The following is a 21,749-nucleotide window of genomic DNA, read 5'->3' on the forward strand; positions in this document are numbered from 1 at the left end:
CGCAGGTTACCTGGTTCCCCCCGGCCCGCTGCGGGGGGCGGGGCTCCGGGGGCCGCGCGGGGGGGGGGCGGCGGGGCGGGGCGGGGGCGCGCGGGTGGGCGCGAGGCAGTGCGCGCGCCGCGGGGCCGCCGCCGGGCAGCACTTGTCCTGTAATCGATTGCCGAGCGCGCCGAGCGGCCCGGAGCGCAGCCCCGCGCACACGCGCCGTCGCCGGCCCGCGCGCACCCGCGCACGCGCGCTCGCGCACCCACGCACCCACACGCACGCGCGCCGGGCCCCGCCGCCGCCGCCGCCGCCGCCTCCGCCGCCGCCGCCGCCGCCGCTACTGCCGCCGGCCCGCCCTCCGCCCGCGGGCGTCTGCGCGAGCCCGGCCGGCGGGGGAGATGTGCTCCGGCTCCGGCGGATCGGTTTCTCGGGGTTTGACCAGCTGTCCCGGGCTAACCCTGCTCCTCGCTGAAGATGGAGGAAGTAAAAACAGGATTACCCTTAGCTCCAGATCCACTGCCTTAGTTTCCACCACCCACCGCAGTGCACAAACACACGTTAGGCACAGGAAAGAGAGAGAGAGAGAGGCGATACACTAACAGTAAACACAAACAAAAGGGTGATGGGATTATTTTACTGCATGCACTGCTGAGGTAAATCTCCGCTCGGCTTTGGCGTGGGGAAGAGCCGCTCTGGTTTTATTTGTCTTCTGGTTCATAGATGGTCTATAAATGTGCGTGTCTGATTTGCAGGGGGGGGGAGTGTTTTCAAAGTTAAGCGTGATTCGGTAGCATCTCGGTTTGCACTGTGCTGTGATCCAGTGACTTGTTGCTGTGGAGCGGTCCCGGTGACAATACGGCGGCCGCTGGAGCGGGCGGCTCCGCGGCGGCCGGAGGGAGGGAGCCCGCGGCGGCGAGCGGGGCGGCGGGGCGGCGGGGCCGGCGGGGGCGGCGGGGGCGGCGGGGGCGGCCGCCCGGGGCACCGGCCTGCGGGGATGCTGACCCGCCCGCCCGCGGCTCCGCAGCTGTCAGGGCTTTGGGCTCGCCGTGCTTTGTTTTGACTCGAATTCCGAGAGAGATCGGGTAGCTTGAGATACCTTGCAGCCAGCCGTCCTGGTGGAAGGAAGGGAATATCCAGATCCTGTTGGAATTCTTGGGGAAAAAAAGCAAAAAAAAAAAAAAAAAAAAAAAAAAGAAGAAGAAGAAGCTGGCATGACACATGTGCAAAGGCAGCCGCTCAATCACTTTGACAGGTTCCAGTATGGGCGAAAGAGGTGGCATGAAGATCTGATTTCTTTTTTTAAAAATTTTTCCCCCTTTTATTTTTATTATTTTATTTTGTGTGTGTGTGTGCCCAGGGCGAAAAGCCGCCCAGTGCAGTTGGCCTAGGCTCCCGGCTGCGATCTGACCGCCCCTCCCCTCCTACCAGCCTCCCCCCTCCGCACCCCCCCCCCCCACCTTTTCTTTCAGTTTTCTTGTCTTAGCTTTTGGTCGATTCTTAAGGAACCGGTGGATCAAGTTTTTTCTCTTCTGGTTAATCGCATTGCTGTAGCACTGACTGACCTCTCTCTCTCTCTCTCTCTCCCTCTTTTTTTTTTTTCCTCTTTCCTGAAAGTACGTGGTGCCATTCCTGAGTGACTTTTCCTACTAGACCATCCCAAAGGGACGAGGGGGAGGGGGAGGAGGAGGAGGAGGAGGAGGAGGAGGAGGAGGAGGAGGAGGAGAGGGGGGTGTTCCTTCTCTCTCATTTCTTGGTTTTGTTTATCAGCCGATCTGTTTGCAGGATTTGGGCTCGGAATGACCCACCTGTAAAGTGCTTTTCCTTCCTCCTCGCCTTGAACTCTGCAGGGGGCTTGGCGTGGAGGGGGCCAGGGAGGGAAAGAGAGAAGGGGGAAAACACAGAAAAAACTTCTTTCTTTCTCTCTCCGTTTATCTTCAGCCCGACATTGTCACCTCCTCTTTGAGGGGTTAGAAGAAGCTGAGATCTCCCGACAGAGCTGGAAATGGTGATGAATCTTTTTTAATCAAAGGACAATTTCTTTTGTATGTACATTTCGTTTCTCTTTCTCCTCTTCTTTTTTTCTTCTTTCTTTTCCTTCTTCTGAGGGTCAGTAACCATTTCATTGATGGGGGCAGACTTCTTTCGCTTCTCCCTGACGTTTCTTTTTCTTTTTTTGAATATGTGTGTGTTAAATTGTGTGTGCAGGGCTAAAGAGATAAACTCATTTGTAAAATATCCGAGGAAACTGCTCCCCCTTTTAAACTTTACGGATGCCTTTCTTGAAAGCCTTATGTAATCATAATTTGAAAGAATTTGATAACAGTACAGCAGGTTGAAATTTAAGTGCTATGAAGGGACTGAGTTGGGAATTTGATCTGATGATTCCATAAAGAAAGAAAGAAAAGTTTTTTTTTTTTTGGGGGGGGGAGGAGGTGGGGAGGGTGGTGGTGAAGAAGGGGAGGGGAGGGAGAAGGGAAGTGGTTTTGGAGACAAGAAGTGAAGCTGCCTGTTTTCCAGTAAGTAATGGAGAAATTCCAGGAGCCAGGGCTAAATATACTTGGCGATCAATACAGAAATGGCTCATTGTGAATAATTTAGCTGCTGGTGCAGTGAGAGTTTTGAAACTAAAGGCAAAAAGGACCAGGGCCAGAGGGGGGGGGGGTGGAGGGAAAGTAAAAATCTCCTCAGGACGTGTCAATTCTTTAAACTTTTTTTCCTTCAAAGAATACAGTTAGCTTATCGATCTTTTCATTATGTGAAATCAAAGCTAGGGGGTGTCATCTCATACAATTTACTTTTGTTTCTGAGAATTAAGTTCTTGTTTTGTGTCATTGGTGCATGAAAATAATTCCCCAAACTTTTGAAAAAGTGATCCCCTTCCCAAGAGCAAAAAAAAAAAAAAAAAAAAAAGTTGGTGAAATTTTCAAAATCAGAATGTATTAAGTTGGCTTGGCATTTGTATCCAACCTTCGTCTGGCAGGAAATTAAGGTTACATTGAACAGGTGCTTACACAGAACTTAGTGTAGGCTAAAATGTCAATACAAGTCTGGGAGTAGGGTGACTGCTGCAGAAACCTTCGAGACACACTTGGGCACTAAATTTTTGTTTTGTTTTGTTTTCTTATGTTTGTTTGTCCTCCCCCCTCCCTATTAGAACATGATGAACCAACTTGCAACAATTGTGAATAGAGCTATCTGTATACCAGGGAAGTCCTCAAACTGCAGTGTGATTGTGGGAAGTAGTGAGTGGTAAAATACTTAAATCCCAGGGAAAGCTGGCACATTTGAGGTGTACCCTCCCTGTTTTTTTTTTCTTTAAGTAAATTCTGATTAACAGAGTCATTCCTTTCTCGCTACAGCCCATCTCACAGCACACTTATCTTTCCTATCCTATCTCCAGCAGGAATCAGATCATTTGCAGAAAGAGTTCAGTGACTTGCAAATGAGCACATACAGTACTGTAGTATGTTTCTTGGGCACAGGTTGCAGGAGCAGCAACATGGGCTAACTGCTTGGAGCTTCAAATAAGTTAAGCATTTAATGGCAGATACTGAAAGGAATCATTGTGTTAAGGGTATCATCTTTTGTATTGCAGCACTGCACTTTGACTATGGAAACAGAGGCTATTGATGGCTATATAACGTGTAAGTATTCATTTTCACTAATTTGTTATTGGTAATAAAATTGCATTTGTGTTGCCTGTATTTTATCTTCTGAATTATGTTTTAATCAGGGATTCTGTACTCTTATTTTCTGTCTGTTCACAGTTTCACCTTTAAATGAGTCTGAGAAAAATACCAGCAGAGAAACAAAACGAGGGAAATAATAGGAATATACCTACTCTATTAATGATAGTATGTTTAGTCAGTAGTGACTGGCTTAGCAGGTCAACACTTTTCCACTGGAGGGTTTTCATTTATTTTACTCTAAGTTTAGAATAAGTCAGGTTACATATATGTCTACTAATATGGCGTGTACTAAATATTTACTACTCTGTAACCTAATTTTTTGACACATAATGTGAAAGCTCCTTAAGTCGACCTTTTTTTTTTTAGCCAACTTTCCTTTTTTGACATCCAGCTCTCTGATACTCAGCATTTTGGAAAATGCTCGTTATAAATTACCTTGTGCTTAATAGTTAAATTAGATGTTCAAAGAAAACTTATTTTTTCAACAGAAAAATACTTTAGAAATCAACTCTTTCAGTTGCCCTCATTTTACAGTTAAGATTATTGTGATAATCAAATTTTGTAATTTCTTTTTTTTTTATTGTGGGCTGGGGTGGCTCTTCATTATTTCATTCATTTGCTATATATTTCTAAATTAAAATTCCTGATAGTTTCTTTTAAGGGAAAGATGTATTGCATTAAAATTTCAAGGCTATGCATGCCTCTGCATGTATGAAGCAAAGTTGGTAATTAGATTTTATGTGACAATGAACAGAGACTGAAAGATTTTATTTTGTGAAAGCAGGTGACAATGAGCTTTCACCTGAAAGAGAGCACTCCAATATGGCAATTGACCTCACCTCAAGCACACCCAATGGACAGCACGCCTCACCAAGTCACATGACAAGCAGTAAGTCTTCATTTTATGATTTTTTTTTTTCCCTATTTCTCTAGCGACACACTTGAATTTGTTAGGTCTTTAGGGTCCTCTCACATTGTGTTGTAGTAGCTGCTATAGATTTTGCTAAAGAAAGAACAACACAGATTTATTCCTGTTCATTCTAGTATCGTAAAACATGAGCCTGCTTACTAGTCTGACCTATCCCAAGGTGGCATTTGGGAGCTGGTGCTTACCTGTATCAGGTAAGAAATGTTAGACTTTGCTGGTTATTGTTTTGACTTGCCAGGTTTATGACTAGATTTGTTGTTGTTGTTAGATAAAAGAATATGGAAACAAGTCCCTTCCAAAGGACTCTTCACAGAAAAAAAAAAAAAAAAAAAGAAAAGAAATAATTTTATATTGCCTTGGTACAAAGCTAATCCATCAGTGGGAGAATTGCAGTATTACTTTTTCTTTTTTTTTTTTTTTTAATACGTGCAAGTTTCTTCACCAAAGTGATGGAAGTGAAGTGTAATTGGAAATTTATGGGCCTGATTTAAATCCATTTCTCTAACAAAGTGAAAGCGTTTTGTTTTACCCTCTCCAGAGAACTGTGAAAATTAGGAAGGATGTTTTGAACTTGCAGGAATAGACAAGTTTGGGCTACTATTTTTGATAGAGTCATTCATTGATGTAGTAAACGTTGTTTTTTGGTAATAAAAGAGCAACTTCTCTGCTGTCCGTACAGAAGACAAAATACTTCATTAAGAATATGGTTTGTTTTCTCTTAATTATAATGTTTTTACCAGTTTAGTTATTAAGTGCAAATGCTCTGTTACTCTTCTTCAAACGTAATATGAAATACCGTGTTTCCCTTATACTTTTGTATGTGTTAAATTCTTCTGTAGAAAGGACATCTGACTTATATGTAAATATAACTTAATTTAAAAGTTTTCTATTTGGGTAATATGTGAGGGTAAGGCAGTTTCTTAGCTTTTTTTTTTTTTTTAAACAAAGATTTAATAACTAAAGGAAACTGAATCAGCTACTAAACTATGAACATATTCTCAAGTTAATTCTGATTATCCAGAGAGAACAAATGTTCTTTCCAGTTTCCTCTTATAGTTCTCAAAACTTGAGGTTGTTATAAAACTACTAACTTTGTAAATAGTAAAGACTTCTGAAGTATAAGCAAGAGTATATAAAGTACTATTAAATACATTTTGTAGTTCATTAACTTTAAGTGGTTGTAGCTATTGACTTGAAATTTTGATTGAACTATATGAATTTACCTATATAAAAGTTTTCTTTTTATTAATGGGAAGTATTTCCCAGGAGATTTCATTCTGGAAGCAATCGTTAAAAATCCTTTATCACATAGAAAGAAAAATTAATAGAGAGTGAGTGAATGGATATTAAATTATAATGTTAATCTTTTATAATGGATCTTGTAACATTAATTTATTTTTTTGGCTAGTTGGCTATAATTTGACAAGTTATACTACTACAGTGTAGTTAGTACAATTTTTAGATTTTAACATTTAATGTTATTAGTTGCTTGGTAAAATAGATTTTTTTATTTCTCTGGTAATTTCTGTTTCATTTCCTAAAGAGTAAAGATAGATTGATAGGAAAATTTCTCTTAGAAGATTTAAGTACCGGCTTTAGAAACTTGAGGAACTTTGAATAATCATAGACTTTTTAGCTATCACCCCCTACCCACCACTAGGATATCAGCAGGAAAATGCGTGTTAATTGGCTCCTTTATTTGTGAATTTGATTTTGGTTTTGCAAGTACTCTTCAAAAAAGCAGCTCACCCATTTATTTTTAAGTAAACATCGCAGAGTGTGGGCATGATCAATTTGAACAAAAAAGAACTGTGCTTTTCACATTTGAGCTTTCCTCACCCAGCCAACAACAGTAAAATTATGTTTGGTACAAGAGTTTTGTTTTGTTTTGTTTTTTTTACCCAAACTTACTAGCCTATGGCAATTCCATGTTAATACGGTTTTTGGCTAAGCTGCATGTGTTTTCGCGTTCTTTTTCCGAAGAGTTGCAGGTGAAATATTTGGCTCTCACTTCAGAGCTGTCTGTTGCATCCTTTATGTAGCCTGTCTTTACAGTATCTAGGTTACCCACTTAGGTGTTAGATGGAGAAGATACCCATTTTTCCTTTCTGTTAGATCTAGGAGAATATCAGCATTTTAGATTGCCCGAGCAAATAGTAGTAAAGAGGGACTCTTGTCTCTTACTTAGAACAAGAGACCTAAAATCCGTCATTCAGATGTTTTTCTGTAACTTGGAATAATTTATGAGTGTGCGCTGGGCCTGTCAAATTGCTTGTGGCAGAGATGACTGGTTTTCCTAAATCCATTTAAATGCATTGTTGAACTTTATCAAATGAAAATAGCTTATTTTTTTTCTGCAGGATATATATATATATATCTTCAAATACACTTCCTGAAGGGCTGTTGCGTCCAAAAACAGAATTGAAATTTTGATTGAAGGTATTTAAGCCAAAAGTAAATGGGAATACCTTTATGATAGATTAAGATAGCCTCCAGGAGCACCAAGGAAAGGACAGGATTGTATGTGTACAAGGGAGAAAGTTATTTTAAAACAGCTTTAAAGGAATTAAAAAACCTTTTTTTTTTTTTTTTCCCCATAAAGTAACATTCTGGCAGTAAAGTATCAATAACCTGTGATAGACCACTTCTTTTGGTTTTAGGAAACTGGTCAGTTTTACCACAAGGTCCTAGTCATTTGTTTAGGTTATTTGATGACTATTCTAAGATGAAGGGTGTCTGTACAACTTGCTGCCAGCTATTGTATAAAAAATAATGACAGCAGCTATCATTATTTGACAGTGCTAGGAAAAGAGCATTGGCAACTTGGGGGAAAACTAAAAATGTTATATTGTCTGCCGGCTTTTGGTTTTAAAATTCAGCATGTAAGGTAATCTTAAAAAGTAAAGGGTAATACTGATCTTAACATTTTACAGTAGTTATTTCCTGTGTTTTAGAATGAATTTTCTTAGAGAACTTTAGACTTTTTCTTATGGAATAGGATCTCTTTGATAAGAAGATGGGCATTGTTGCCTGAGATCATTAGTGTACATATTGAGTCCGCTGACAATCTTCGGTGTCAGGGATGACAGTATATGCCTTGATGGCTACTGGAAATACACAGTGTTAAGTGATTTTAAAAATAGACTCTGGAAGTTAAGAATCTGAGACAGACAACTCAGACAGAACAATATAAAAATAATCCATATTGTATTTTGGCCATTCAGATGAGTCTTACTTACTTTGTGATTCCTTCTGTTTCTGGGTTAGCTTAATTCCAGTTCTTGCATAGTTGCTTCAGTATCGGTTTCAAATTGTTCCATCTATACATGCTGCTTACTATTTTAAGAAATTAAAGTTCAAAAATTCATAATTAATCTTTATCTTCTACTTTTATAATGCCAATAAGTAAATGTTCCTTGGAGATAGCTAATGGTATGAAAATACACTGTGGCACAGATTTTGTTTCTATTACTTTAAGACTTTTTACATGGATCAACTTTGCAGTCAATACTATTTACCAGTCAGTTTGATGGCCAGGTGGCATGTATGGAATTGGAAGAAGTAGTAATTCTAGTTTTACAAGACTCTGACCAATAATCAGGTCAGGGAATCTAGTTTATTCTTTTCATAGTGCTACACATTCATTTTTTTTCTTAGTGAGTTTCCATTTTTAGAGCCTAGTGAAGCAGAAGTATATTATGTTTTCCATTTTTCTTATGTAGAAATGGAGATCTGAAGAAATCGGTTGACCTTGTAGGTCTCTTAACAAAAGGAGGGAGTTGTCAGGATTGGACCAAAAAAACTGTGATGTTACCTTGCGGGTTAGTTAGATCACTTAACTGTTCTCTCTTTATAATGTCATTATCTCAGTGTGTCCGCCTTGTCCAATACTGACCCATGTTTTAGTGACAAAACTGTATTACAGAAGTAGAGGAAGGTTATTATGAGGGCAGAGTGATAGCAGATAATCTTGTTAAGCAGATGCTCTCATGCACTTTAAAAAATATAGTTTATATTATGGGACTCACCAGCTTTCTGAATTGTCTTCTGTAGCTTGGTTTGGCAGTCACCCTTGGTTGGATTTTCATGGGATACACCCTAATGTAACACCAAATGGGCTTGATATAAAAACTCACTGTTTTGAGTTGTTGTACTTAGGTTTACGTGTATACCCAACCTACATTTAATTTTTACTTGTTGGGAAATTAGGAGAAGAGTTTGATTTGATTTCTTTACACCTATCAATCAAAGTTAAGTATCGTGGTTGTGACTTAAAAAAAAAAAAAAAAAAGGAAACTAAAGGAAGTATGTATGGGCAGGGAATTAATAGCAGAAATGCTGTATATTTGTCTTTGCCCCTCATTTCCCCCTCTTGGCATTTTTAGGCTGCCTCAGCATGAGAATAAAGGCCTGTATTCCTATAGAAGTGTTATCCTTATTGTCTCTGTCTTTGTCAAATATGTCTTTCCCACTGGAAGTACATTTTTTTTTTTTTTTAATGTAACATGATTGGTGAAGTTCTTTGGGAGTCTTTCTTCAAGCTTCAATGAATTGAGCTCTCTGGGTTCCTTGTTCTTTCTCCTAACTTTTAATACTGATGTATTTTGATCTAATGAAGTTCTGAAAGATCAATAGCAGGGCCACAGTTGTAAAATGAGATAGAATGTGCTGTTTTTCTTTGATTTTTTTTTTCCCTTTATATCTATTTAGGTCAAATATATTTATTGATTGGGTAGCATTTTCCTTTTGGAATTAATCAAGACACAGACTATCTATGCTTTGAAAGAGGTAAGGAGTATTTAGGAACAATGTATTCCTTATTATAAATGTTTAATCAGCACTCGAGTGAGAAAAGGACGGGGGATATAATTTATTGAGTATATATAGGAAGTCCAGCACTATGCTAGATGGATCCCTATTATTTCACTTAGTCTCAATGATAGCTCTGTGAGAGAAGTAGTTACTCCATTTTAAAAAAAGATTTTATCTATCTATCTATCTATCTATCTATCTATCTATCTGAGAGAGAGAGAGAAAGTGAGAGAGCAGAGTGGGAGCAGAGGGAGAGAGAGAATCCCAAGTAGACTCCAAGCTGAGCGCAGAGCCCATGCTTCATTTTATAATACAGAATAGGGCACAGAAGCAGCAGATTATAAGTGGTTAAAAATATGGGCTTTGGAGTTACACATGCCTGTGTTAGAATTCCTGCTTTGCTATTAACTTGCTGTGTGCCCTTAGGCATGTTACTTCATGTCTCTGAGCTCCAGTTTCCATACCTGTAGAATGGGGATAAGCCATACCTGCTTCAGTGGACTGCTGTGAGTTTTAAATGAATATACACAAAGCATGCACCAAGAACATGCTTAAATTCAATAAATAATCACTACTGGTATTGCTCAGAGCAGTCAAGGTACTTTATCATCGATCAGTGGCTCATAATAAAAAGAGTTTATTTCCAAATCCATTTCTGTTTGAAATTTAGGTCTTTTGCTCTTTCCTTTTTACTGTGTGGAACAGAGATAGGGATTTCTAATAATTTAGAGTAAAAATTGAAAAAAAAACCTTTCTATTATTTAATATCTAGGAAGATTTCGATTAACAAAGAAGTAGAATTTGTCTGTATGTTAGAAATTCTTTTTATTAGGTTTCAATGTTCGTGAGTGTAGTTTTATGTTGTTGGCTGTATGTAAAGAAATCATTGCTTACCTTCGGTGCTCCAAAGATATTGGTCATTAAGAATGGTAAAAGAGAGGATCCCTGTGTGGCTCAGTGTTTAGTGCCTGCTTTCGGCCTACGGTGTGGTCCTGGAGTCCCGGGATCCAGTCCCAGAATCGAGTCCTGGGATGGAGTCCCATGTCGAGCTCCCTGCATGGCATCTGCTTCTCACTCTGCCTGTGTCTCTGCCTTTCTCTCTCTCTTTCTCTTTCTCTGTGTCTCTCATGAATAGATAAATAAAATCTTTAAAAAAAAAAAAGAACGGTAAAAGAAAGAAATCCACTTAAACCTATTCATATCTATAATCAATTCTTTTTTTGAAGGTCTGTATCTAAAATTTTACTTCACTTGATGCTTCTGGTAATACCATAAATTCTTATTTGATGATACCTAATCATGTTGTAGGCCAGATTGTTACTAATTGTGCATTTTGGGGTAATTTATTTGTTTTAAATTTGAAGTAAGCTTAAAAACTATAATTATCACTTCTAGGCATTTGCCATGTTGCAGCATCATTCTAATTGATTAATTCAGCAAGTTTATAGACTACCTTTAATGCATCAGGCACTGCAAGGCGAATCCAAAGGTGAATAGTACACTGTACTCCAGGAGCTCATGCTCTAGTTTGAAAGGCATTTAAGCAGGGCATTATACTATGGTATGCTCAATGTTCTGATTATAATGGGAAGTGGACGGTGATACTAGTTCAGGAAGTCTTCTTAGAGACGGAGGCTGGTTGAGCTGAAACTTATTGAAGGAATAGGATTTAGAAGAGGAGTGGAAGGCTTTTTCCGTATAAAGGATGCATCCACAATGGGAGCTGAGAAATAATATATGTTCTGGGAAATAAAAGCAGTTGGTATTTCTAGAGTGTGAGGTTGGTGCATAGGCTTTGAGGCTAGAGATGACTCTGGACAATCAGGACAAAATCATGGAATACTGTATATAGGAGAAAATTTGGATTTCATTTTCAGGGGAGTCGAGGGATTTAACAAAGCAGATGACTTCTGTCTTGATTGTTGTGGGATCACACTGGCCATACTGTGGGAGAAAAGACTGTGCATGGAGACGTGTCTAGAGGCTGGAGTATTTTAAACAGGTATTGCAATTGTTGAGTGAGAAGTTGTGAGAGCTAGTGGTAGTGGGGATAAAAAAGAAGAGAAGGATTTGGGAAATATTTCGCAGCTCAAAGTGGATAGGACTTGGATAGTAGGGTTAAGGAGAGAAGGAAGTTCATGATGATGATCCGTCGATTATTGGATAAATGGCAGTAGGTTCCATCAGGGAGGATAGTATATACTAGAGAGGTTTCCAGGAAAAGATGTAGTTTAGTTTAGTTCTGAATCCAGAGAGTTTGAATCATCTGTAGGATTTCTGAGAAGATGGCAATCAGACATATGGACAGATGGACTGGAGTGTGAATTTTCCTAATCTCATAGATAGATTGCGATTTGGTTACTTTGCTACTATATTACTTTAACAATAATTTAGGACTTAAAAAAAATTCTCCCATAAGGAAGTCCCAGCATTTGATCAGTGACTTTATTCCTAGTTGCCCCATTAAGTCAAGACTCTATGTTGAAATGTGTGAGTATAGGTTTCAATGCCCTCTCCCTGTTTCATGAAATCCTTTTATGCCAGTCTCAGAAGTTGGATTAGTTGATGTGATTGACTTAACCGCATTTTGAACAAAATATGCCAATCCTTCTCTTTAAATTTTTGTGGTACATTTTATATCATAATTTCTGTGGTTATTTATTTTAAAAAATCATAAAGCTAATGTATACCGTACACTCCAGTGATTTTACTATAATGATTTTTCTTTACTCTGTAACCTATTTCTTTATAAATCTAATCTATATAAATTTCTATATAAATATAAATTTCTATATAAATATAATCTAAAATACATGAGGAATGATGTTATCTACATGCTAGCCAGTTCTGCCACTTTAAGAGCCAAAATATTTAGTACTTTTATCCAGCGCTTTTCTAAAAACTTGAAGATAAATATACATACATGATATATATTATTTGAAAATGATTTGATACCTAGCTAATTTTTTTAAAGTTTATAATATTGTGCCTGTTGGGGTAAAATTACCTAGAGTGTGATATAGTATGATATAAAAATACATCCTAATTGATATATTTATTACCTCAAAATATCTATTACAGAACTCCATCTTAAAAATGTAAGTGCTGATTACCCAAGACACCATAGAATTCCAAATGAATGTTAATGATGGAAATACTTTGAGATTTCCTGTATATGGAGATTCAGAACTCTCTAGAGAGATATTTTTCATCTTTCAATCATTGATCCAGTAAACATTTATTAAGCAGTTACTTTGTGTGATGCACTGCTGATGCTGAGGCACAAAAACTATGTTAGGGTTTTTGTAGAGAGGGATATTGTCTTTCAGGGTCCAAATGAATCTATTTGAGATATTAATAATCCTTTTGCATTTAGAAGTAAATAAGTATGGTGTACTTACCATGATTTATATCCATTGTAGATAAGTGAGTTGTTTCTCACCTTTTACCACCAAGAATTGTTCAAAAGTATATAAATTTGAAGATGCACAATGAAACAGAGGCAAAAAATGCAACAAGCTTCTAAGACAGGTTCCTACAGGATAACATTTCCTCATTTCTTGGGGAAATGTTATCATGCAGGATTTGGCCATAAGCCTTGCAATTTCTCAAAATTGATTGGCTCTACATTTAGAGTGGATCCATATCTCAGGATTGACATACATGAAACAAGTTTATGAAATTGGCATTTAAAATCAGAAGACCAGTTTATGTCAATACCTTTATTAAAAATAAAACAAAAAAACCCAACCAAGAGAGGATCACTCCAGTTGGCTTGAGGAGATCATTTTGGGTAATCAACAAGGTCACTTGGTGAACAAGGATCTGAACAAAAGGAGTTAGTTATATAATTCAGATGTTTAATGGCATCACACTAAGAGAGCCTAATATATTCAGCATCACAATAGAGATAGCATTGCCATTTGTATGTTATAGTTAAGTCCTTTGATTCCTTCTTGCCTGAATGGACATGGATTTAGATTTCATATATATAGGTGTAGACAAAATACTTCTGGGAGTCATTTTTTCCCCCTCAGCTTCCTTGGCTAAATCCTGCAGATTCAGTCTTTAACTTACATTAGTATATATAATCAGGTTACAACCAATTTTACTGGCCTAGGACCGATTCATTTTCTTTAGTGTTATTTTACATTCCTGCCTTAGATTTGTTAATTGTTGATATTATAGCTTAACTCTGTAAGAGCAATCTTTTAATGCTTATAAGGATATCCCAATTACTATTACCATAAATTCAAACTTCTGTTCAAAGAAATGTTGATAGGTGATAGGGTCAGCAATTTAGGAGGTCTTAAAATCAGTTTTAAATGAAGATGGGAAATAGCATTGCCACTAAAGAAAGGTACTTTAGGTTAGCTGGGAATCTGGAAGTGCTCCTTGTTATAGGTCAAGAGAAACCAACAGTACATCAGTTTCCTGAAATCATTGACACCATCTGACGATAGCAAATGAGATTTTACAGAAAATTATAGTATTTTAGTTTAGTTAATAAGGAAGGCTATCGGGAAGCCTGGGTGGCTCAGCAGTTGAGCATTTGCCTTTGCCTCAGGACGTGATCCCGGAGTTCTGGGATCAAGTCCCACATAGGGCTCCTGCGTGGAGCCTGCTTCTCCTCCCTCTGCCTGTGTCTCTGCCTCTCTCTATGCCTCTCATGAATAAATAAATAAAATCTTAAAAAAAAATAAGGAAGGCTATCTTAATTACTGAATGTTAATTTAAGAATATTTGTAGGGGTGCCTGGGTGGCTCAGTCGGTTAAGCATCCAACTCTTGATTTCAACTCAGGTTGTGATCTTAGGGTCCAGAGATCCAGCCCTGCCTGGGGCTCAGGGCTGAGTGTGGAGCCTGCTTAAAGATTCTTTCTCCCCACTGCACCCCTCTCTCTAAAAATAAAATATATTTATCAAAGCATACAGCTTTATTTTGGGGCCGCACATTGATTACAAAGAAGCTAATCAGGAGATTTTCCAGATATGAATCTTTGAGGAAAATGACCATGCCCTATCTCTTTAGCCTTCAGTAATTATTTGTTAAATTAAGGAAATACTTATGATTGTATTGCATATATGTATTTAAATAATGTATTTCTGACCTATTTGAGGAGATTTGAAAACTTTAGTTTTTTGCTATTGAAATGATTCTGAAATCCTAACTTGTGATTTTCTCTGTTTGGGTATGTTGTTTTTAACTATGCCTCACTCTAAAAAAGATTTTATAATCTTCAGATTAGCCCCCAAAAAGATAATTCTGAGATTCTAAACAGCTTCTAAGTTTTCTGATTCAATATAATCATGTTCAGTGGAATCAAGTGAATATAAATATTTTCATGAATATTTTATAGCCACCATCATCATCTTCATTACTATTATTTTTATATAGCACATTTAGAATTTACAGATTGAATTCCACATACTTACAATTTTGAAATCAGTTCTCTATTACTTATTTAAAACTAATTTTAGTAGCGTGTTCAAAATGAAATGCTTCAATTAACTTTTCTTATGCACTCCAGATATTTTGAGGAGCATATAATTAATCAGTGTAAAGTCACGTTCTAATAAATTAACATTCTGGGTGTCTACACCTTTGACATTTTTGTCATTGCTCTCTTATTATCATGGAAGTTATAGTTCTTATTACACCTGACTATGTCAACTCTACTTTCTTCTTACTAAGATATCAGTATGCAGGGCTTGGTCATATTTTGAAGTGCTAGGTGGCTACATTGCTCTATTTCCATTGAATTAACTTTAAGAATTTCTGGTTGAGTTCTAAAGAGGTGTCATTTCTTCTACAACTATAAGAAATATTTTTGTCATGGTCATTTTCATAAAGATCCTTGTTATTTAAAAACTAAACATTATAACAAGTAACACCTAGTCATTTTTAGGTATTGCTTTAAAATTCAAACACTTTAAAAACACTGCTTCTAATATAGTGTTTGAAATATGAGATGAATTCTATTATAGTGCTGAACATTCACAAAATATTTGAAAACAGTAATAGATTTTGTTTGGACATAACTGAAAACTAGAAAAAAAGAAAGATATTTTCTGTGAGTCTGCTGTTTTTAGATTCTCAAATTATGAATTACACACCACCATCTGTCCGAACTATGACACATTAATCACCTAATGACAATTTTTGGATTCAATTTTTTGGAAACAAAAACAAAAAAAAAACACCCCTTTGTCTACCACAGCCCCCCCCCAATTTAAAGTAAATTATTTTTACAAAATTATTATTACAGTAAGGCTATTTGCATAAAAAATTCTGATGAATTGAATAGTTTTAGTTGGTCCCACGGTTTGAATACAATAGCTGGTAACAGATTTGAAGAGATAGTATTTTTTTTCACCAAATCAGAGAAGCTGTAGTCAAACAATTACTTTCATACAACTGTATGTACAAGAAAGTGCCATATGTCTTTTAAAGGCATATGTGCCCTGTGTGTGCACTTGTGTATGTGCGCGTGTGTGAATGCAAGAATAAGGACACAAAAGAACTGTCACACTATCGATAGAGTTCACTTTGGAGTATGGGAGGGTAGACAGGGCATTTTATCAACTTATTCCAAATAGTTCTGTAATATTTGAATCTTTCACAAAATATCTTTTACTTGCATAATTTAAAAAAAAACACGCTATTTCAGTCAGATATCTTCTCAAAGAAATAAAGTCTGAAGCTTTTCTGTGAGAGACAGTCATAGCTCTGATCACATGGGCTTATCCTTGAAATTTCAGTGATATTATAGAGTTACAACAATGGACTACTGCCATTAATGACAAGTATTGGGATGCCTGGGAGGCTCAGCGGTCAGTGGAGTGTCTGCCTTTGATCCTGGAGTCCCGGATTGAGTCCGCATAGGGCTCCCTGCAGGGGGCCTGCTTCTCCCTCTGCCTGTGTCTCTGCGTATCTCTTTCTGCGTCTCTCATGGATAAATACATAAAATCTTAAAAAAAAATAATGGGTACTGATTTCAGGGCTATTCTCATATACAAATAGTGTTCTGTAGGCTCTTTGAATATTAGATTTAGTCTGGATGTAAGGTGTTAATTACTATAATACAATGGAATTTCCAAATAAAGTAATATACTTTGCATTTTTTTTATGAGTGATCTTCATTCACAGCATGAGATACTGTAAATAGTGTACATATCAGTGTACTTCTGGCAGTGGTTAGGAGACATAGCATTATGATACCAGAATAAATCTGAGTAGAGTGAGTTAAAACTTGTAGCCTATATATGATAATCAAGATCAGTTTTTAAAAACTGCCTTAGTCTCTTTTTCATGTTCATCAATTTAAAACTCCAGTGAGTGTTGTTAATGTTTACATTAAATCTTTTAAGGATACAGTTTTTAGCAAGACAACTGGGGTTTATTGCTAATGGGAGTAGGATCTGTGAAAATAACTTCAGGCATATGAATGGAAGGAGCAGAGGTGTGAACCGTAAGGGAACATAGAAGAGAGCTAGTTCAAGAAGAAAGAAATTAAAAATGGTGAATGCAGGAGTGAGGGGCAAGCCACAGAACCCACTAGATTCCTAGATCTGCCAAAGACTTCAGGGCATATGAAAAATAATGATCTTTCCCTTCTTTTTTTCTTTCAGAAAGTATAAATAAGGCTAATAAGGCTTATTATATATAATAAATAAGGCTAATTATATATATATAATTACTGCTTACATTTATGTATTATTATATTGCATGTTTATATATTATATTACATATGTAAATATAGAAATAAAGCTAAAGTGTATTTATAAGCTAATTAAAGAAGCTACCTATCTGAATGATGAGGGATGTTGCAGTAAGGTTAGAATGGTTTCTGGTAGGGGATCCCTGGGTGGCTCAGTGGTTTAGCGCCTGCCTTTGGCCCAGGGCATGATCCTAGAGTCCCGGGATCAAGTGCCACATCAGGCTCCCCTGCAGGGAGCCTGCTTCTCCCTCTGCCTATGTCTCTGCCTCTCTATTTCTGTGTGTGTGTGTGTGTGTGTGTGTGTGTGTCTAATGAATAAATAAATAAAATCTCTTAAAAAAAAAAAAAAGAATGGTTTCTGGTAGAAGATAAATGAAAAACCCTGAGATTCAGTAGAATGAAGTTCTTCACATATCTAAAGCCGGAGGGTAGAAGATGGGGGTGGAATAGTAAGAAGAACTGGAGTACTGTGGGTTTCAGTCTAGAAGGATGGGCAGATGGAAGCAGTATATAGAGGTTGGTAGTCCCTAGAATAGATTGCTTGCTGTCATCAACAGTGGCATTACTGATGGCCACTTTGGACTAATCTATTCCTTTTATCTTTTGCAAAAGTGACTATGTAATATACTGTGTGTGAGAGCCTTAACTGGTTGTATTTCTGAATTACCACCAATGCAGTAAATTTTGGCCTTGTCCCTCAACTGCCTTTTTACCTCACTTCAGTGGGAAAGGGGTTCGGGAATTAGGGAAAGCTGTAGTCTTGACAGAAACAGTAAGAACTTTCTCTGCTTTCTTTCTCTTTCTTTCTTTCTTTCTTTCTTTCTTTCTTTCTTTCTTTCTTTCTTTCTTTCTTCTTTCTTTCTTTCTTTCTTTCTTTCTTTCTATTTTCCCTCTTGGGAGGTGGCAACGAAGAAGGAACTTGATATTGAGCAGATGAGATGGGGTTTTGCATCCAGTTTTTGTTCTCTGATCTGTTTTTTTTTTTTTTTTTCCATTTTCCTCCTGAAGTATCTAAGACACAAGCACTGAGTGTTTTAAAATACTTTCTTAAGATCATACTCTGTCAGAGATTTAGAATTCCCAGGTTGGCTTTTACTCACTGGAACACTTTTCTAAAATTAACCTGTGATAATACTGCAGTAAAAATTTATCAGACATGAGATGAAGTTTACACGTGTATTATTGTTGAATGAAAGGTTTGCTAAGCCCATAAATAATAAAAACAAGATCAAGGTATATATTTAACTTGTTTAAGAAAACAGACTGCCTTTAAGCCTATTATTTAAGCCTAAGTACCATTTTATTTTTTAAGACACTTCACACTATTTGTAATGCTTTCACATCTAACATACAATGTGCTCATTAAAACTTGAACTTAAATATTTATTTAAGCAGTCTCTAAGGAATTTATTCTTCCTGGTAGTGTTTAAGCATTTTATTTGTTACTAGAAAATAATAAGCATATATATATTTTTAAAATTATTTTATTGAATAAATTTTCCTCTTCCCCTTCCGCCATAGTATATAAAAGTAAGCACTGGTATTATATGTCAAATCTGTGATCCCCTAGCCAGATACTTCATATCTTGGCATCTCAGTTTGTAAGACGGGGACATTATTGTCAGGAGTGGTGAGCTTTAGAAAGAATATTCATAAAGTCTCCAAAATGGTGACTGGCATGTGGTAAGTAAACTAGAACGGTAGCTATTATTTATTAGAAAAAAGAGCATAAGAAAACACTTGAGTCATATAACTAAGAAATAGATTCCACAAACACGTTAAATAGTCTTCTAGGAAGGACATGCTTTGAGACTACTTTTAATCAACAATTGTAATAATAGTAAAAAAAAAAAAGAAGGAAAAAGCATTGCCAATAAAACACAAGAAATCTGCATCATTGACTAGATATATTGTTCTTCATCTGTCTGAGTGCTGTCAGATAGTCCTTGTTTGAAAAGAAATGTGTGTGCAGATATGAGGCAATTATTAATTCTGTTGTATTCAAATCAATTACTAAAGAAATGAAACTAAAATTACCTAATCAAAGCGAATCACAAATAAACCTGCTCTGTTTGTGAGGGATATAATTGAAATGGTAATTATGTAGTAGTAATGCATTTCATTTTGAGGATGGCAGTTCAGAAGATGTGTTCAGGACTTGACGGTAGAGTGTATCTCCCTCTTAACCTGGTCCAGAGTAATCTGTTAGCAGGGACTTGCTTGCTTGTTTACTAGATGTGTTGGTGAATTCCCAATATGGTTCTGAAATTTCCTGAATTCCGTACTCCTGGTGCTGTGTGTCCTACATCAAAACACATTGCTCTGTTGTATATCTGGAATTCTCAACTATGTATCAAACCCTAGTAATGTCCATTTTTCCCCTTTTATCCTGTGAGCAATCAAGGAGAAAAGTGGATATTCTTTTAAAAAGATTTTATAGCAGAGTATGTTAATAAACAGACTACTCATAGGTCATTTGGTTAAAAGGCGCTGAAATCTTCGTAAATCCCAATGAGATCATTTAAAGATACACAATTTGCTTTTCATGTCCAAGTTTAACTTTTCTTGGGTCAGGGTTACTATTAGCATAGGGACTGTGTAATCAGTCTTTCAAATCAAATGACCCTTTTTATCCAGGAGTAATTACTTTAAAAACTAGGAAACCTTTATCACTTCCTATCTTGTTTTATCATTACTCCCTGACTTCTCTTCATCTTATCTCTCCCATGTGACTGGAATCCCCTTGAGGGCAGGGGAAATGATGTAATTTCTGCAGCCCAAGGATAGCAGAGAATAGGCTTGAATTTATATTGGCTGAGTTATATATTAGTCTTCACTTCCTCATTTGTAAAGGAGGGAGAGTTAGTGCTTGTCTCTTGGGATTGTTGTGAGGATTAATAAAATAACTCTAGTTATAGCTTCTATCATACTGCCTAACACATTTCAAGAAATAATTCAAGAAAAGGTAGTGGCTCTTTTCTATAGGAGCTAGTTAGCACAGTGCCTTATACATAGTAGTCTCTCTATTTAAAAAGTTGCCTGTTAATTTTTAAATACATTATGTGGTTAATATGTGTTGTTTGTCTCACTGGATACATTAGAGACATATCTCAGTTATTCCTCTAAGTTATTACTCAGATTGACCCCTACAGGTTTGGTCACTTCAGCACTGTGTGTGCTGTGGATACCAGAGACTACTAAGTCACCCAGCTAGTCTTTTTACCCACAAAGCAGTTTTAAAATAAATGGTCTAAAGTTAGCACTAGCTTCTTAGACTCTTTCTTCTCAACACGCATTCAGGCAGAGTACTGCAGAATACTGCATTGGACTAAAAGTTTCAAGTACTTACAAGTTTCACAAAAATACTTCATAAAAATACATCCTTTCAGTTTCATAAAAATACATCTTTTCAGGCCAATGCCACTCTCTTTAGAATATAGAGATGGATTTTAAAAAAGACTAAAAGATCTGTAGAGAAAATATATATACATATATATTCACCCTGAGACATTTTGGTTATTTGTGTATTATTTAGAAACTCTATAGTTTTAAAGTTATTACTACTATTATTATTTTGAAGATTCTAATTTCATGATCTAGGATATTCCAAATCATAACATGCCAATTTACTAGACACGTGTGAAAATGGGATATCATATTGCTGTTGTGTCAGTGAACTCTTATCCAGCAGCTCAGTCCCAAAGATCATTTAAAATCTTAGAAATCAAATGGCTCTTCCTTAAAACTGTACCCAGTTCTGCTTATGCTAGATTGTGAGGCCAGATGTCAATTTTCTTAGAACAACTGTGTTAATTATCACATTTGTTGATGATATAATTATCATAGCAGTACCTAGGATCAGTTACACAACCTTTACAAAAGTTTTCTTTTCCCTAGTTTTTATCTGCATTCTTTCATGAAATCCTGTTTCCGTGTGTCCAAGCAATTTAGATGAGCAGTGGTTATCTAGTTTGCCAACATTTGTCATCATTCCTATGACTACAAGAATTAAGACAGTATATTTAATAGCTTAGAGAATACTAAGTCTTCTTGTTAGCATTATAAAAGATCATCTTATCTTTCTATTCTCTTTGATTTTCCTTCCTTTTTTTAAGTTACAACAAAATTGTATATTATTTAGAAGTTGGTGGAATGTAGTTCTCTTGATATAAGGTTCTGTAAATTAAGCCCATTATACTTAACTGGCACATAGAGGAAAAAAATGTACTTAATCCTAACTAAAATGAAAGTGCCTGTCTCCATATAGTACCGATTTAATGGTAACAGGTTATCTGCATTTTTATGCTGAAAAGAAATCCTTGGTGGTAATCAATCTGTGATTTTCTATTTGCTATTTCTTTTGTTTGTTGTATGAGTGGTGGGATTTAAACTGCTGGAAAACATTTTTAGCTGCTAGCAAGTTTGTTTTTAATCAGTTAATAAGTATTACTCCCCACTTGGGTGACTCTTCAGGATGGTGGCAAACTTCACTCCTCCAAATGCTTCCTTTTCAAGTGTGGAGTTCATGGATATTTTGGATGTTAATATATTTTCAGGATCATGTATCTGGATGGGTACAGTGCTGGTGATTGATGCCTATTCATTGTATTTATCAC

The 21,749-nt window shown here is 36.9% G+C and overlaps 1 protein-coding gene across 14 annotated transcripts in view; it reads left to right on the top strand.

Annotated features, from left to right (window-relative positions):
* The first annotated feature begins 375 nt into the window (after nucleotides 1-375).
* Nucleotides 376-21,749, top strand: part of IKZF2 (IKAROS family zinc finger 2) — a 146,197-nt gene continuing 124,823 nt past the window's right edge. For 2 of the 14 annotated variants that reach the window (XM_072813391.1, XM_072813400.1), the window contains exons 1-3: nucleotides 1,734-1,990; nucleotides 3,581-3,629; nucleotides 4,459-4,563. In XM_072813391.1, the coding sequence (XP_072669492.1) occupies nucleotides 1,988-1,990; nucleotides 3,581-3,629; nucleotides 4,459-4,563 (157 nt within the window). In that variant the 5' untranslated portion in view covers nucleotides 1,734-1,987. Of the gene's footprint in view, nucleotides 639-966; nucleotides 1,259-1,732; nucleotides 2,028-3,580; nucleotides 3,630-4,455; nucleotides 4,564-4,598; nucleotides 4,797-21,749 lie in introns of those variants that run through there. The other 12 variants (XM_072813394.1, XM_072813390.1, XM_072813395.1 and 9 more) reach the window with 12 other exon arrangements.

This window comes from Canis lupus, chromosome 36 (genome assembly GCF_048164855.1).
Source record: "Canis lupus baileyi chromosome 36, mCanLup2.hap1, whole genome shotgun sequence".
Lineage (NCBI taxonomy): Eukaryota > Metazoa > Chordata > Mammalia > Carnivora > Canidae > Canis > Canis lupus.